Consider the following 17,328-nt stretch of genomic DNA (forward strand, 5'->3'; position numbering starts at 1 on the left):
ATTCTGGCTACACTACACATTACACTGACTTTATATGGGGTAACGTGGCAGCCAGCTTGATTGCCTGGTAAAGCCAGCTTTGTCAGATGCTGAGATGGATTGAAGGATGACAAGTATTTAAGAGCAGCTCTTTCTGTGTTGTTAGTAAATGCTGCTAGTAAATGCCTCAACAGCATCATTTTCAAAAGTCACCCCTTAATTTCCTTCAACAGGTTTTGTAATAAGGGGAAAAAATCCATAGACCCTAGTGAAAGTCTGGTTTTCATAACTGGTGCCAAAACAAGCTTTTTAAAGACACCACAGACTTCCTTAACAAACTTAACTCTATTAGACAACTTCCACAGGAAACCGTCTCAGCAACTGTGGAAATAGAATTATTATATACAAACATCACAATGACGATGAGCTTTGGGATATCAGAACTACCTTCCCTGGCAAAGAAATACAGTCAACATCACCCCAGAACATTCACATATCATCCTCTTTACATACTATTGTTTCAAGTTGAGATACCCATCCCTACAAACCCACAGTACCACAATGGGCACATGTGCAACAACATATACCAACATCTTCATAGCAGACTGTGTAATATGTGTTTTAACTAGCAGTTAACCCAGTGGCATATCTCAGATACACTAATTATGTTTTAATCATTTGGACAAATAGTGAGGAACAATTTCAGAGATATCACCAAAACATCACCTACTGCCACGCTACAGTCAAGTTCTGCTTCATCAATTCCACAGCAAGCCCAAGAAACTTGGTGGTTTAGACCACAGTGCCTTTGCACTTTACCTTACCTTTAGCATCTATTCCATACAACACACCCTGGATATAGTACAAAAGACATCTGAATACGATCTTATACAGAAACTAACCGACCACTAACACCTACTTCTATGGCACCAGTTATACCAACAGTGCATTTTCTATATTAAGTTGACTGTCTGTAAGGATCTGTTCAATGAATGGAAATGCCTGCTTCACACATAACCCTATCCATGGTTTGGTGGATCATCTAAACCATGCACAAACTATGGTTTAATTACTGCCAACAAACAAGAATCTGAAGTCATGGTTTGTTGTTGGCTAAGGAACTTTTAGTTTGTTTTAACTACGGCTTGGCATTACATGTGAATTCGACACCCTTCCTTAATTATGGTTTGGATATCCTACCCAGATGCCCACCAAGCTACAAAGGTGACTATGGGGTGCGGTGCTTGTCTTGCTTCAGTCCGAGGGAGCAGGCATTTGTCCACAGACAGCTTTCTGGGTCATGTAGCCAGCATGACTAAGCCACTTCTAGTGCGACGGGACACCGTGACGAGTGCCGGAGCACACAGAAACGCTGCTTACCTTCCCACTGCATACTCACACTGGTATGCTTTTGAACTGCTGGGTTGGCAGGAACTGGGACAGAGCAACGGGAACTTACCCCGTTGTACAGATTCGACTGCCAACCTTCCGGATCAGCAAGTCCAAGAGGCTCAGTGGTTTAGACCACTGGGAGTGGGTGCCGTTACAAAGGAACAAAACAAGAATAGTTGGAAATCAAACAAACCTCGGTTTGTTTCACGGTCTGTGGGACTATGTGTGATTAATATGTGGTTTCCTAAACAAACCATGGATCACTGTTATGTACAAACCAGGCCATAGGCACCAATGCAACAAACCAGGTAAATCTTTTTATTAAAATGAGAACACTGCTAACAATGCAATCTATAGCATCTAGGATTCCTATGAATGCCACTCTACAAATCACAAAGTGGCTGTCCTAAAACTCATTAATCTGGATGGGCAGAGAAAATAGTAATTGTGTAAACCAGTGTCTCAACAGCTACCATTGATTTCTTCTTCCCTGTATAGTATCATGGAAAACACTAAGGCGCATCACTTAAAAATGTAATTTCCACTGAGGTGTTTCCTTTTAAAACACAAACAACCACCCTTACATCTATGCTATTATCCAGTCCCTTTATGTATATGATGAAGAGGACTTTAGGCCATGAAAGTTAATGCTTTTGAAATGCTGGGTTTTTATACCACCTTTAAAAACTGTGCTCTGTTAGACTTTTCTGCTCAGAAGTAAGATCCACAGCTTAGGGACTGCCACAGATAATGCCTCATTAAGATTACCTCTCCCTGAACATCTGAGGCTCACACAACTACCAAGAGGACTCCCTCATCTTAACATCTGAGAGGGTATGTAGGGAAGTAGAAAGCCTTCCAAATATTTGAGGCCTAAGTTCTTGCTTTAAACAATGAGTACCTTGAGTCAGGTCTAGAAACAAACCAGCAACCAGTGCAGCTCTTTTAAACAGGAGTTATGGGAGTTGTAAATATTAGCCCAGCCAGTAATCTGGCTCTTGCATTTTGGAACAGTTGAAGGTTCTGAGTTGCGTTCAAGGGTAGCCCCACATAGGGTGCATTCTAGTAATCCTCTCTGGAAGTTACTAGAGCACAGATAACAGTGGTCAAGTCATCTAAACAACTATCTGGGCAACTATTAACTTTGTGTATTGCTTTAGCACCAGCTGACTGTCTGAGACTGGATGCCCACATAAATGTACAAGATGAATAGAAAAGTGACAAGTAAATGCCTTCTTAAGTTGTGAACAGCGATTCCCCAGAAGTCATTTACACAGGTTTACAGATCCTCACAGGGATAATTTCAGGATGGGAACAGTAAGTTAGATGTTGTTGTTATATCAGAATAAAGATGTCAGCCATCTTTCCATTATTTCTTCAGAGGCACCCACAAATTCACTTGCCAGCTCACAAGGAGAAAGATCCCCAAGACCTCTGTCAGCCCTCTGACAAAGTGGGAATCCAGCACCAAACAGATCCCTGCTCCAGAAGCCTCAGTTCCACTGTAGGTTTTGAGCAGATAAGAACAGCAGGAGTCCCTTCCAAGCAGAGGGAGAGACTCCTGGTGTCTTAGTTGACCCTTGTGGTCCCTTCACCTCCAGTAATAATAATAATAATAATAATATTTGTACCCTGCTAATAATAATAATAATAATAATAATAATAATAATAATAATAATATTTGTACCCTGCCCTTCTTACTAGGTTGTCCCAGCCACTCTGGACAGCTCTACAATTCTATGTTTCTACTTTCACCATACCCTGCACAAATGAAATACTGTACCAGTCTCTCAAGCCCCAATACAGGGGTAGCTACTTTTTTAATGGCTGATTAGTAAGCCAAGCCAACATTTATTCTACTGTTTGCTATATTCTGCCCCTTCTCCAAAAAGCTCAGAGCAGCATCTACCTCAAAGGTCTGTTTTGAGAGAATGTCTGTTAGAGGGTGAGTGTGGTACAATGGTTAGAGTACTGAACTATGACCTAGGAGACTAGGGTTTGAATATCCAGTCAGCCATGATGCTCACTGGGTGACCTTGGGCTAGTCATCATTTCTCAGGGTTGTTGTGAGGATGAAATAAGGAGAAGTAAAATAAATAAAAAGGTTAGGCTAGGTTTGGTTAACGTAAAACACCTTGCTTAGTGCCAACCAATTTTCTCCATAGGTGAGAAGAAATTTTAACATGGGCTTCCCATATAGAAACACAACAGGTATCACTGACTGATAACTGTTGGGTTTATTTATACACTGGCTGCATTACCAATCTTACATAAATAACACTAATTCGACATTTTAAAAAACAGTGAAGCATTTAAAAGCAAATTATTAAACAAGATTATTGCACATAGGACTCAATCCACCTTACTTAAATGATTAGATCAGTGTTTGATGGATACTAAGAACAATTTTAAAGAAATTTTCTTATTCAGTATCTGAAAAAGGAGATTTATCTCTTCCAATTATTATTTTCTTCAAGCTTCTCCATTTTTATTTTAATGTCTTCATTTTCTGCCTCCATCACACTCCCTGGACAACTGCCTGCACCTCCTTAGGGAGACCTGCACCACATGTAAACCAAAGCCTTCTATTCCCATTTCACTCTAACCAACTAGAAATGCCAAAATATGTGCTTCTATTACCACAATGTCCATAAGGCCATGTGTTTGTGAATACCTTCACATAGATAATTGTCAATGATCACACCAATATCTGCTTTAAGACCCACTTGAGGGCTCACAACATTTTTGTTGTTGAAGATACTACATTTTTCAGTGACTGCAACATGAAACACAAATACTGTGTGATCATAGAATTGTAGAGCTGGAAGGGACCCCAATGGTTATCTAGCCCCACCCCTCTGCAATGCAGGGATCTCAGCTAAAGCATCCATGGCAGATGGCTATTCAACCAGCAGATGTGAAAAGGTTCCTCAGCAAAACACAGGCCTATTAGCAGCATAGCCACTATTGCAGTCACTTACTTGAACTCACTCTCCTGCACTGATCATACTAGTATGTCTGGACAAGCAACATCCACTCTGAGGACTAGTCCCCTTGTGGCTTACAGGTGTGAAGCACATCAATTCAGTATACCTGGAACTTGCAAAATCATTCTGTCTGGAAGGATACTTCAAACATGCTCAAATCATGAACAAGAAAAAAGCAAGGAAACATCTGGGCTGGTGCGGGGGTGGGGGAATGGTTTGATAATGTTGACATTGGTTCAAGAATGGGCTAATATCTGCCCCCTCATGAATATGTTAATAAAACAAAGACCAGTGCTCTAGATGAAAATCTGTAGTTACAAACTAGTGTACGTCCACATATGATGCTTAAAAAAAGATTTATACATCCCTACAAGGCAAAGCCATAACAGGAAAAAAATCACAACATAAGTGATCTGGGGCCAAAGTTAGGAAGGTAATTCTTTATAGGTAAAAGGTAGGTCTGGAGACTTTAAAAGCCAGATCAATTATAACGAATAATTGTATCAGTCATAGGATGCTCATACTATACTAATTGAGAAAATAAAAATTCTTCAAATTCTCTTTTTTTAAAAAAAAAAGTTCTGAAGTATTATGAAAATGACTGCATAAATTCAAAAACAATAATTATTGATGCTTATGAGTTTATTATACAGTCATCAGCAGATAAAGTTTATTTTTGCCAGTATGTTAGCAAAAAAACAAACAAACAAACAAACAAACAAACCACAAGGAGATCACAGTCATTTCCTAGTGCAGCAGTGGCACACATGTATTTTAACAAGGGCCCCCTAAAAGCAAAAACGATACAAAGCTAGATTTTTAAGTATGTCCAGGTGTGTGTCTGCTGAAATGAATATCAGGAATAAAGAGATGACATGATCTAACGCATGAGTTACAATGGAATCTTATACATGCCTGCTCAAAAATAAGTCCCAGTGGGGATCTGGGTATAGGACTGTATTCCTAATAGGAATTAACTCTGTGCCACACTTTGGCTGCAGTTTCATTTGAAACTTGAGTAATATGGGAGAATTACAGTGAAATCTCAAGAGAAGCATGTACTATGTTTTTTTATTAAGTGTATCTCTATTAGCTTTTTCCAGTACTTAATATCTGTAACACATCCCAAAACATCCTTTAAAATATCAATATTTCCTTATCCAAACCCTTTAGAAGTGAAGATACAAATTAAAGGTGCATATACACACTTGTAAACAAGAAATTCCTTGTTATAGTCAAATTTTAACAAAAGCATATGCCATCACAAACATGTATACAGCAACTTTATATTCCAACTGATTCTGCCTAAGGATTTCCAGACTTCCTTGTAACTCAATAACCACTTCTACACTGTTGCTGTGACTCTACAGCTTTAAACTGGAAGTCAATCTAGGACAACCAATGGAAAGTGCACCTGCAAAAATTACATTTCTTAATTCAGAGTGCTAAATCCCCTACAGTTAGATTTTAAAATTATTAAAACTTGCCTGCCACAAAACAGAGCAGACTGTACCTACACTAACAGAAAAATGAAAATATTTGCATCTTAAGTTTAATTATAAACTCAAAATATTAAACTTGTTTAAAATAAAATAACAAAAATTCACATAGATTCCTTGACACAAACATCTACAAACATGGGCTATATATATTTGTATTATTTGAAAGACAACATCATATTACAATTACTACAATTCCATTATAAAATATAGAACTTCAAGTAAATACTACATGAAACCATTTATCAATTAAAATTGCTAAAGATTGGGGGGAGGGGAAATCAAGTAACAGCAACAGCATACTTCAGAAATCCCTTAATAGAACCAACATTTCAAAAATGCAGTCCCCTCCCATATTTATATGTAATCCAAAGCATACCTTCAGCAATACCAGTCTTTGATGACAAAGAATGTATACATTTACCATTTATTTTAAAATACATAATTGTAAAACAACATTCCATCTTAAAAAACAGACAAGCAATGTCACTTAATTATTTTGCAATTAAACACTGAGTTGCTAAAACTAAAATTAATTTGCTTCATATAGCCAGCCTTACTGTGATATCAGTGTTAAATAACCAATAAAAAGCTTCCTACAACTACTATCTGTACACACTGGGCATCAGGCAGAAGTAAATAAAAAATAATGCAAATCCAGAAACATCATAGCCTTTAACAAAAGCAAAAGGCACTTTCAACTGGCAAGAGGCACAACAGCAATTTTTAAAAAGAATGTCTTAATGAAGGAGAAGATATTGCTTATTTTTCACACCCTAAAAAGAGCAAAATGCTACTACCCCCATGTTCCACACATCTGCTGCAGAAGTCCTTATCAACACTTACCGCAAGTAATACTGTTTTAAAGCGAAGGCAGCGTTAGAACAACTTCTGGGAAAGTTAAACTCTTCTACAATTTCTCCCCACTGATTCTTCTCAGATACCTGTCAAAAACAACACACTGAGATGCACAAAAACCACACACATGCACAACGTCGTCGCTCGCCACCCTCAGAGAAAAGGGCTGCCATGAAAAACCCCAGAAATGTGAGAAAGATCTCTGGATTTGTTTCCATCGGATCTGGGATCCCTATTTCGCCCTGACAGGCAACCGTGGCGATCCCATCTCGCTCCTCCCCTCGCCTTTTCCCACATTTATTTTATTGGGGAGCGAGAAAAGGGTCGCGAGGGTTTTTTTGTATTTCGGTGTGGAGAGGTTTGTTTTTGTCCTCGCTGCCTGGACAATAACCAATCGGGAGTCTCTCCGGCCGCCTTGCTTTTAAATCCTCCCGCGGCCCGTTAAAAAAACAACAACCCCAAGAAGTTGAAAAGGAGCCCGGCCGAGTCGGGATGGGGGGCCGCCCCCCGCCGGCCCAGGGGGGCCGGGGCCCCGTCCCGCCGAGCCCGCCCGCCCGCCCGCGACACACACAGGCCTTTCTTTTGAGGCCTACATTTTCTGTCCCTAGCCTTGAAGCCTAAAGATGGCTATTTGATTACACACCGTCTTGGCTGCCCCTTTTGTTATTCCTCTCCGGGAAGGGCTGGCGGGGCAGCGCCTGGTCCCCCCCACGGCCGCCGGGATCATCTCCCAGCCCGAGCTCCGTGCCGATTATCGATGTTAAACATGCCCGCTAATTTTGAGTTGCACTAAAACTGCACTCGGAGTCTCCTCTCTCTCTGTGTGTGCGCGCGAGGGAGAAAGACACACACACACAGCCCGCAAGCGGAAGAAACTGCCTCACACACACCGCCTTGCCCGCTCTCTCCTGCCCTCCAGGAGACGCGGGGTGAGAGCAGACCCCCCCAAAAATAAATATCTAGAGGGGGGGACCCTGGGAAAAGCGGCAACCCCCCCCCCACACCCCGGGCTTCAGCTCTCCGCCAACAAGGCCGAGGCACCAACCTGCCTTGCCTGCTTCCTCCTTCCCCTTCCCCCCCTTCCCAGGCCGGCTTGAGGGAAAGACGGGCGCCGACCCCCCCCCCCAGCCCGCCGCCGGGGCCCCCGAGGGCGGCGAGAGAGTTGGGGGAGGAGAAAGCGAATTAAAACTTCCACTCACCTTCCCGAATCCGCCTAAAGTGGTGACTCGGGTGTAGAGAGCGTGCAGGTCCAGCTCCTTCCCACCCACCACCGGGATCTTCTTGAAGGGAGACCTGCCGAGAGAGGGGAGAGCGCCACAAAAACAACTTGTCAAGTCGGCCCCCCTTCCCGGCCCTGGCGGGGGGCCGCCTCGTCCTTCAGGGAAGGGGCTGGAAGTTAAAATCGGCCGCTTCGCACAGCCTCCCCCCGCCGCCGCCGCCGCCACCATCCCCTTCCATCTCCCCATTTTCCTTCTCGCTCACCCTCTGCTGTGGTGAAACTGCCGCAGCTCGTCCAGGAAAGCCAGTCCTTTTCTCCGATGGTCGGGTTGGTTTTTCCCGGTCGAATTTGCCATGTCGGCCCCCCGGATTTAAAAAAAAAAAAAAAAAAAGGAGGTCGGGGGGGGGGGTTTGTCTCCTTAAGTGGAGGGAGGGGAGAAAAAAAAAAATCCAAGAGAAAAACAACAACAATCCGCGGCTCCTCCTCGCCTTTTTTTCAAGAGACCCGGGTTCCTCCTGTGCTCGGCCGGGGATCAGCCATGGAGAGGGACTTGTTTCGAGAAGAGAGAAAGGGAGAAAAAGTTTAAAAGGAATAAGGGAGCCCGGAGAGAGTGGCAATTACGAGTCCTGTCTCCTCCACACGGCGAGGGAGAGAGGGGCCACCGCTCGGCAATTCTTGCCGCCGCCGCTGCCTTGCCTGCCTCTCTCAGCACCACGAACCCAGCCGATCCAGCCTGCACATGAGACTCAACATGGTGCTGCTGGATCACACAATGAATTGGGTTAGTGTTGTGGTAGGGTGGGGGTTGGGGAGGCTGGAGTGAGGGACTGACAGTGTGTGTGTGCGTGTGTGTATTACAGACGCGGTTCCATGAGATCTCCCCTCTCCCTCGCACACACATACATACATACACACACACACTGTACAGCGGCGGCGGCGGCGGCGGTGGTGGCGGCGGCAGCGGGATTCACTTCTCTCCTCTCTCAGACAAAAAGATCTGAGGCCGCCGTGCTGCTTGCCTGGGCGAGATCGCGACACAGCGCACCCCGCAGGCCGGCCGAGGCACTGCAAAAGGCAGCTCCGAAATGGCAAAAGGCAGCACTGCCAGCGAGCAGTTCCTGGCGGGGAACAATAGGCTTCTCTCGCGGCTAAGGGCTCATCTGCAATGTGCCGCAAACTTCACACACACAAAGCCGGGCGGAAAGAGAAAAGGCTGGAGGAGGGGGGGCAAGGAAGGGGTTGGAAGCGGCTACTACCGGTTGTTCCAGGGTTAGGGGCAGGGGGAAAATGTTCCATTCTTCCCAAACTTTAGAAAGATGGAAGTACTTTCCAGGTTAACCGGAGGAGATATAAGAATAGGGGGAGGGAGGGACTTGCGTGTTTTGTATATAAACACACCAACTGTATCTTTCAAAAGGAAAAGGAAATAATCAACAGTGCATTTTTAACTTTGAAAACCTTTCTACATCAAAACTGGGAGATCCCGCATATTTTTGGATACCATATGTTTTTACATGTGAACACATATTTCCTACTATCACATTACGCATGGCCTAAAGTAATTTAATGAGAGTTCCTAACCTCTGTAGTTCAGGGTGATCTTAAAAAAAAAATCTAGAAAGTTTTCTGTAGCACATGACTTCTGAAGATTCACTAATAATACAAAGGTTTTATATTAAAAATAATTATAATCGGCTTCAAAATATATGAAACTTATCTAACCATGGCAAAGCTGGGCAATCTTCCTAGTTCAAATTCCATCTCAGCCATGAATTCACTATCAGGCAAGTCTTTATTCTCTCAGCCTGAGGCCGTGTGCAACAGGGGGGTAATAATATTGGCCTACCCTGCAGGGGTGTTGCAAGGCTCAATGGGATAAACTGTAACACACTCTGAAATCCTGAAATGCACTACATGAAGTTTTATTATTGTACAATGAGCAAAGTGCAGCTGTAATGATCAGGGAATATCATATAGGCAGGGGAAATGTACTTACTGAGGAAACTTGGGCTGTAAGTTACACCTGGCCACATTGCAGCACATAGTTTTATAAATTTATACCATATATATTACTTATTTGGTGTTTTTTAAACCAAGAATATGACATACCAGTGGGGTATGACATACCAGCCCACTCATTTTGCAAATCTTATAGGTAATAATGCAGTTAAACTATTAAAGGCCCCTGATCCAAAATATGGATTGTGAAACCTAGAGGCCTGTAAAAGTGAATGGCGGTTTTGTGTTCCTTGACTATTATTGTAAGCCCAGACTGCAAATCAAGTAGCACAAGAATGAATGTGTAAGAAACACAAAAGTGTTATGAGAGATTATAGTTGTTAGGGGGAAGGGAGAAGGATGTGATCTTATGAATACAATAGGTAAGAATGGGGGGGGAGGGTGAGCTCAAGGTGTGTGAGACCTGGACAAGGCAAGCAAGAGGGTAGAACATTTCACCATATTATGTATCCATATACTTCATAAGACTTGCTGCAGTACAAAGCAATATGTATCGACTCAGAAGTTAAACCCCATTGTTTACTCCCAAATATATATGTATAGAGTTGCAGCTTGAAATGGGGCATTGTATGCTGGTGCTCCATACTATGTATTAAAATGCACGTCCAAGGAAAAGCTTCTGATCATTTCTGGTAACTTGATTAATTTAAGCACACCGCTGAAGTGCAAATCACACTACGTATTAATAAAACAAGCCCTTCTTGATTTCCAGAATAAGCTTATGTGATCCCTACATCCAAAGTTTGCTTTCCTTAGTTTGCAACCCATATATTCGTCTAAATTCCAGTGAGTTCACTAGGGCTTACTTACTAGACATGCCAAAGAATGTAGTATGTGATAGTCCTTGTTAAAAATTTAGTAGCAATAATACCCAATAAAGAATTTTGTAATCGCAATGCAACTCAGAGTTGGAATTATTGTGTGGAAATCAAATGGATTTATTTTTTTGTCCCCACAGGGTAACACAATTTCACCCATCTTCAACAGATGTAAATGGAACTTCAGATAAACTCTTTGAAATACTTGGGAATATTTCTCAATCACAGCTCTTTTTCAGTTAGGCCCATAAAATAAATTATACTCTAGATGAGTGCTTGATTTTTTCAAAAAATGCCACTGACATTTAAAAATTATAATGTAGGTGAACACTTGCTCTCCCCCTTAGAATAAGCAAGATTCTAGACTATTTGAGACTTATGGGGCAAAGGGCACTTTTCCCTCTCCTGCAGTGAACTGAACCCCCAGCCCTGTATCATCATGTTATCAAATCTGAGATCTGGTAACTAAAGTTAGGAGAGAGTTCTGTTTAAAAATCGATTACACATTATGGTCTCCAGTGAGCCGGTCAAGGAAATCTATATTCCCTTTATGCCATGAACTAAATTGCTTCAGGAAATTAAAATCTAAGATTATGTTTTTTCTTTCAGCTGGATTGCAGTTTCATCTTGAAAACAGAGAGATAGAGATGTATTAAGACGGTTGGTAAAACCTGCCCTCCAGGTCATATTCATTATTGAGAAGAGGGCAAAATCCCCTGGTTTGGGATTATTTCTCAACATTTTAAACCTCCTGCCCTTCTACAGCCGTTTCTTTGAGGGGGGAGGAGGAGTTCTGCAAATCTCACCCCCAGAAAGCACCCTAATCCGAAGGGATGCATGCAAACTTTGATCGCCGTTGCTTATTTTGCTCTTTCCAAGTTAATAGTATCCGCAGAAATAGCTGTTGCTGTCGCTCCAGAAAAACAAATGCAGCACCAGGCGAGCGTGCGTTCAAGCGCCTTGTGGGAACATAAGGCTTTTTTCTCGTCCTCCACTCAGGAGGGAGAGTTGTAAACAGTCCTCGAATGACTCAAAAACTAGGGGTCTCCCTCCCACAAGCGCCTGGTAACTTGGCAGAGGTGAGTCAGTTCCCTCGCTTCAGTTCCTTGCGCGTACTGTATACTGCGGCGGCGGGAGCAGCGGCGGCAAGGCAAGGATACTCAAACTGCGTAGCCGGGCTCCGCTGCCAGAGCGCCGCAATTTGCGCACGGTCCCTTACGCAACCGTCCGCTGGGGGATTCCCTGGAGGGGGTCGATACCATCCCGCCACCGCACTCAAGGCCCCGGGAGCCGTTTACAGGGCGGCCTTCGGACCGAGGAGGAGGAGGCGGCGGCGGCGGCGGCGGCGGCGCCACCACAGCACCAACAACGGCCGCTCAGCTCTTCACAAAATGGCGGCGCCCACGGAAAAGAGCAGCCCCATTTTGTGCCCGTGGAGCTGTCACAGCAGCGGGGAGAGAGAGAGAGAGAGACGGGCTCGGCTGAAGGGGGGCCGCGCGGAGCACAAGGCGGCGGCCGGGTCAACGCGTTGAAAGAGAGCGTGTGAGGGGGGGGGGCAAGGACTTCGCCGCTCCCTCGCTCCCCCTCCCCCCGAGACGAGCCTTGTTGACGCGAGAGCTGGAGGCGGGCGGAGTCGGCGAGGCAGCAAAAAGCAGCAGCAGCTGCCGCCCGCAGGGCTTGAGGGCGCGGGGCGGGGAGCTGCTGCTCCGCCGGTCTTCGCTGCGGCTCCTCGCTGCTTTTTGGCCTTTCTGGATTGGCTGCTCTTTTCTCTCTCTCTCTCTCTCTCTTTCTGTTATTTTTTATTTTTTTGAATTGGGGCCATTTTCTCCGCAGTTCGGATTTCCCTCAGACCTCGCGAGCGTTCGCCTCCTCCCCTTCCGCCGCCGCCGCCGCGACGCAGGTCTCCACCCCGGGGTGGGACTGGAGCGCCGGTCGCCACAGCGCGATGGAGAAGCCGGAGGAGGAGGAGGGGATTCTCTCGCCGCCGCCGCTGCTTCGCTCTCAGCCCCGTCCCCTTCCTCGGCTTTCCTCCACTGATTATTCTTTTTTAAACTACAACAGGGCCCTGTAACTTTTTTTTCCTTAGTCCCTCTCTCTCTCTTTTTGTTCTAGCAAACCAGCACTTCTTCCCCAAGCGAAGGATGGGCAGAGTTGTAAGACTTTTAACGCGCGTCACGTCTGGGAATGCATAACTCTCGTGCTTCCTTTTTGCAATTGTGCCTTTCTGAATGTATCTCGCCTTGTTAAAACTGATGCTCTCTTCCGAGTTGCAGTGCTGGCAACCCTGCAAGGTACATCTACGTTTATGTAAGGGATCTCGTGTTTGGTCTTGTTCTCAATGGGTTGTTTTTTCCCTACGAAGGTGATGTTTCGTTTTTAACAAGCTCTTTTTTTTTAAGGGATTAAAAAAAAAAAACTAAACTTGAATCGCTTGTTTTAATGGTTAGATTATTTAGCACCTCTAGCCTGCGGAAATTATTTTGAAAAGGCTTAAAAGTGATGCGTTGAGGCTGCGGTGGTTTGCAATGCATTGTCCTAATTCTGAAAAAAACAAAAACCAACCTCATCGTAACGCTTTTTCAGTTCGCTTTGTGCGAACAAAGTGCCTTAGTGAGCAGCACAAATTAAACTACGTACTTGATTTGGTAATATTTATGAAAAATAAAAGCTCAACTGGAACACTGCCTAATTGTATACTCTTAATTTGTACCAATGTTAACATTAACTTTGTTAGAATGCATATACTGTGATTTTGCCACAGACTTATTTATAGTAGAATTTAAAAGGTAGTTATGAAACAAAGCCACTGTGGTCATTTCCCCAGTGCTAATTCGTACCCACAATTAACTGTTTTACTAACGCATCTACTTCTCCCTTCTGCTTACTATCCTTTTATGCAATGGTTGTTGTTTCCTATGTGGTTTCGGCTTTCTTCTCAGGAGTAGACTGTTGCAGCTTGCTTTCTGGCATTTTGGTCTTGTTACTTTTAAGTATAGACATCATTAGTTTTTGTTAATAAAGAACTTCAAGCTTCCTAGCGTAAGCCATGTATCTTTACTCAGAATGAAACCCCACTGCGTTCCGTGGGGTTTACTCCCAGGTAAGTTTACATAGGAACTATATGCTTCAGCAGTATGGGTTTCTCTTAGAATTTGGGTCATTATATGTGCTTTATATTTTAAATAACAAGTACTTGCACTAGTTGTTGAAGGTTGTAGTTCCACAGTGTGCATTTTATTCAGTTAAATAATCAAGGCAAGAATATATTTACACTAGGCAAGCATATCTTATTTCTTAACACCTTGAAAATTCTATTTCCCAGAGCCTATCACATTCTTAATATAAAAAGACTTGCTCGTTAAGCACTTTTACCAAACATACTCTGGAAAAGAATGTTTCTTTTTTTAAAAAAAAAGATGCTTTCTCTCACAACTCTTTGTTATATCCATTTTAAATTGAGATGTGATTTAAGGTGGTAACGCCAGTGCAAATAGTATTTCTGTTTAGCGTAACTAAAATATTGTCATTTGTCTTTTTATCACCCCCCAAGTGATTAAGTTGTGACTCAGCTATAAGGAGAGTCACCTAAAATTGAACCTTGTCACTTAATGGTGACATCCATTAAGCTAGCTCTGCAGTATGATTTGAAGCATCCTTACTCAATGGTAAATCTCACTGTACTCAGTGGGACTACCTCTTAAGAGTGGATAGATTGGAGCCTCAACTTCACAAATACTCATCCTCATAATCCACATGAGACTTGCATTAATCAAGTACTTATCTAAACTAAGCTATGTAGCCAGCTGTATTCACATGGTTCATGATTTATATTCAAGGAATCCTAAGTTATCTGTTGTGGAACACCTGGAGCTGTGATAAATTTGTTTATAGGGTGGCAGGCTTGTATACATTCTTAAAAGACAATAAGATATTTGACTGTTTCTTTAACACTGTGATCTTGGGTAAATTTCTTTGAGCATTTACAGCATTTGTGTCCCTAGTTTTTATCAGTAGCTATATACATGGCACACTTAAATGTTGTGTCAATATTTGTCCTTTCTTATGAAACATAACTAGGTTGATAGATGACATTGGGTTGCATTTCAAATGACAACCAATATTCTGTTGTGCAAAAAAAATGAAGGTTTGAGTTTCCTCAAAAATAGGAAAAAAATGCTTCTTGACTCTTAAGAATCTGGTGGATTTAAGAAAATTTTCCAGCAAATGATGCAAAAGCATGCAGATGAACTTGTGCTGACCTGCAAGCCTTTATGGTGAAATTACTCTTAAAGGATAGCTAACTGATACTCTGAGTAAGCAGAGCTATGTATTCCTTAATGAGTAGGGCTATTGGTTCCTGTAGTGATTGTAAAGGAAAGAGTGCTCCTAAAGGAAGTGTTGAAGTCCCGTCTGACATCTATTCATTTTTTTAAAAGAAAAGCGAGGGAGTTATTCAGTAGGGAAGTAAGGGAACCTCTTTCACCATAAAGGTACAGTGCCAATAAGTGTTATAAGATGGGAAGTGCAATCACCTCCCCAGTTCCCAAATCACTACATCTCAGTACTTGGAAAAATTTAATACTTTCCGGTTGTCTGCCTACCATGCAGCTGTTAAAAGCAGTTTGGGGGGGGGAGGTGGTTTCACTTTTCTCCCAGAGAAATTTAAGTATGGGGGGTGTCGTCCCCCCTCCAAAAGTTTACTGACCATAGTTAAAGTTGGTTATTTTCTCATCAGTTTAATCCTAAACAACATTGGTTTATACCACACCAGCTAAACTGAGGTCCTAGGTTGATAGCAAGGGCAGCAATCTCTATTTGCTCTTTATGCATTGAAGAACAAGGTACCGGTACCTATCTGAATCAACACTAACTCCCTGTATTGCATCCTGGTACTAAGTCAAGCTTCCATATTGTCATGCCTCTCTTAAGTCGTACAGGAAATGATTGAAGAACAGAAGTTCAGGTTTCTTCTGTACATTACTATTAAATCAAATACTCAGCTTTGCCTAGTTTGTGGACTGAAGTTTTTGCCAGGTTGCACTAAATAAAAACCAGTGCTCATATATTAAAAGTGTAAAAACTTGGGACCATTTTGCGCAGAACAGTAAACTATATTTTAGTGTTGTAAGGACAAGACTCAGTGATTCCAAACCAGCTGCAAGGAGGAGTTCAGAAGCAGTTGAAGGTTTTGATGCAACACTTTAACTATAGTTAATCTTTACTGGTTTGTGGAAACAAAGCATTGTTGAAAACTACTTTTTAGGAGGTAGCTTGTTTCTACTAATCATAATTAAGACTAACAACAATTTGTCTGGTTTCAGATGCCATGACAAGCTATGGTTAGGTCAAAATGGAAGCAAAAGCTTCTGAACCCTTCAAGGTAACACCAGAGGAAGAAACAAGGAGGAGTACAAGAAGCGCAGAGCTGCTGGAGTTCATCACTATGATAATCTATAGCAATGGTTCCCAGTGGGTGGTCTGCTGACCACAAAGGGTCTATGTAACCCACCCAGGGGTTCTGTGGCACCATTCACATAACAAAAACTACCATAGAGATAAACAGGTTTTCTAAAGTAGGGGGTCCATGGCTTGGCTTTTTAAAAACTGGAGGGCCACAGTACTTAGCTAATTGGGAACCGCTGATCTATAGTGTTGCATGCAAATGCAGCCACTGTATTTATGTGCAAGGTAACAGGTTAAGGTAGCTAGTTGAATATAGTTCTTATGGGGGTTATTTACAAAGTTTCAACAAAGCTAATTTTAGTTTCCGACCTACACACGAGCGAAGAAAACAGTGCTTTAGAGGGCAAGGCATTGACTTCTAATTTTACTAGAGTAAAACGAGTATGTAGCTGGGTGGTGAACATCAAAACTAGTTCTAGTGTGTTTACACACCATTTCCTATAAAGCACCTATATGTCTTGTTCTTAAGTCTGCAGTTCTAAGCATGCATCTCTAGAAGTCCCATTGAACATGATAGGATTTAATTCTATGCAGAGATTGTCCTACACACATGGATTTCAAAATTTCCAGTTATTGCCACTGTTGCTAATTAAGTGCGTAACAGTATTTTAGACAATGTAGAATTTATAGGTCCCCTATCATAATGGCTGACAGTTTAATCCAAAATGGGTAGAGTGAAGGAAGAGGGGGACATGAGCAAATCCAGGTGCTAATTGCAGGAAACAGTTGCAGTAATGGAGCAAGTCTCAACTCTCCTTCGAATGCAATCAAGTGCAGTGGGATGGTAGAACCCTAAAATATGAATGCTTCAATATTATGCAGCCTTTGAAGAGCAGTTTCCCTGTTACAGTTAATCAGTGAATCTGAATCTCTCTTTGCTTATTTTGAAATCCAGTGGAAGTGAGTACTGAGAACTAGAACAAGCAGAGAAGCAGGATCTCTGAGGTACTGGTTAATTTAGCTATCTTATCCTATGAGGAAATGGAGAAAATGCTATCGTGCGCACTGCTCCATCCTTTATCGGTGCCAACAGTACAACACCTCATTTCTTGGTGAAAAGCACTGGTTGGCTTACACTGTAAACGGTAGCAGCT

The 17,328-nt window shown here is 42.7% G+C and overlaps 1 protein-coding gene and 1 long non-coding RNA gene across 6 annotated transcripts in view; one reads left to right on the top strand and one right to left on the bottom strand.

The window, feature by feature from the left end:
* Positions 1–17,328, bottom strand: part of ARID2 (AT-rich interaction domain 2) — a 113,709-nt gene that overhangs the window by 94,330 nt on the left and 2,051 nt on the right. For 2 of the 4 annotated variants that reach the window (XM_079994029.1, XM_079994026.1), the window contains exons 2-4: positions 8,198–8,483; positions 7,915–8,008; positions 6,704–6,801 (exon numbers count right to left, since the gene is read on the bottom strand). In XM_079994029.1, coding sequence (XP_079850155.1) covers positions 6,704–6,801; positions 7,915–8,008; positions 8,198–8,289 — 284 coding nt within the window. In that variant the 5' untranslated portion in view covers positions 8,290–8,483. Of the gene's footprint in view, positions 1–6,703; positions 6,802–7,358; positions 7,538–7,914; positions 8,009–8,197; positions 8,929–17,328 lie in introns of those variants that run through there. The other 2 variants (XM_079994027.1, XM_079994028.1) reach the window with 2 other exon arrangements.
* Positions 12,322–16,346, top strand: LOC307225992. Of its 2 annotated transcripts, none has more exons than XR_013843213.1 (2): positions 12,322–13,871; positions 16,093–16,346. It is a non-coding gene; the product is annotated as an uncharacterized lncRNA (long non-coding RNA). The 2 variants fall into 2 exon arrangements; XR_013843214.1 differs by having other exon boundaries at positions 12,322–13,062.

The sequence above is a fragment of the Podarcis cretensis genome, assembly GCF_951804945.1.
Source record: "Podarcis cretensis genome assembly, chromosome: 10".
Taxonomy (NCBI): Eukaryota; Metazoa; Chordata; class Lepidosauria; order Squamata; family Lacertidae; genus Podarcis; species Podarcis cretensis.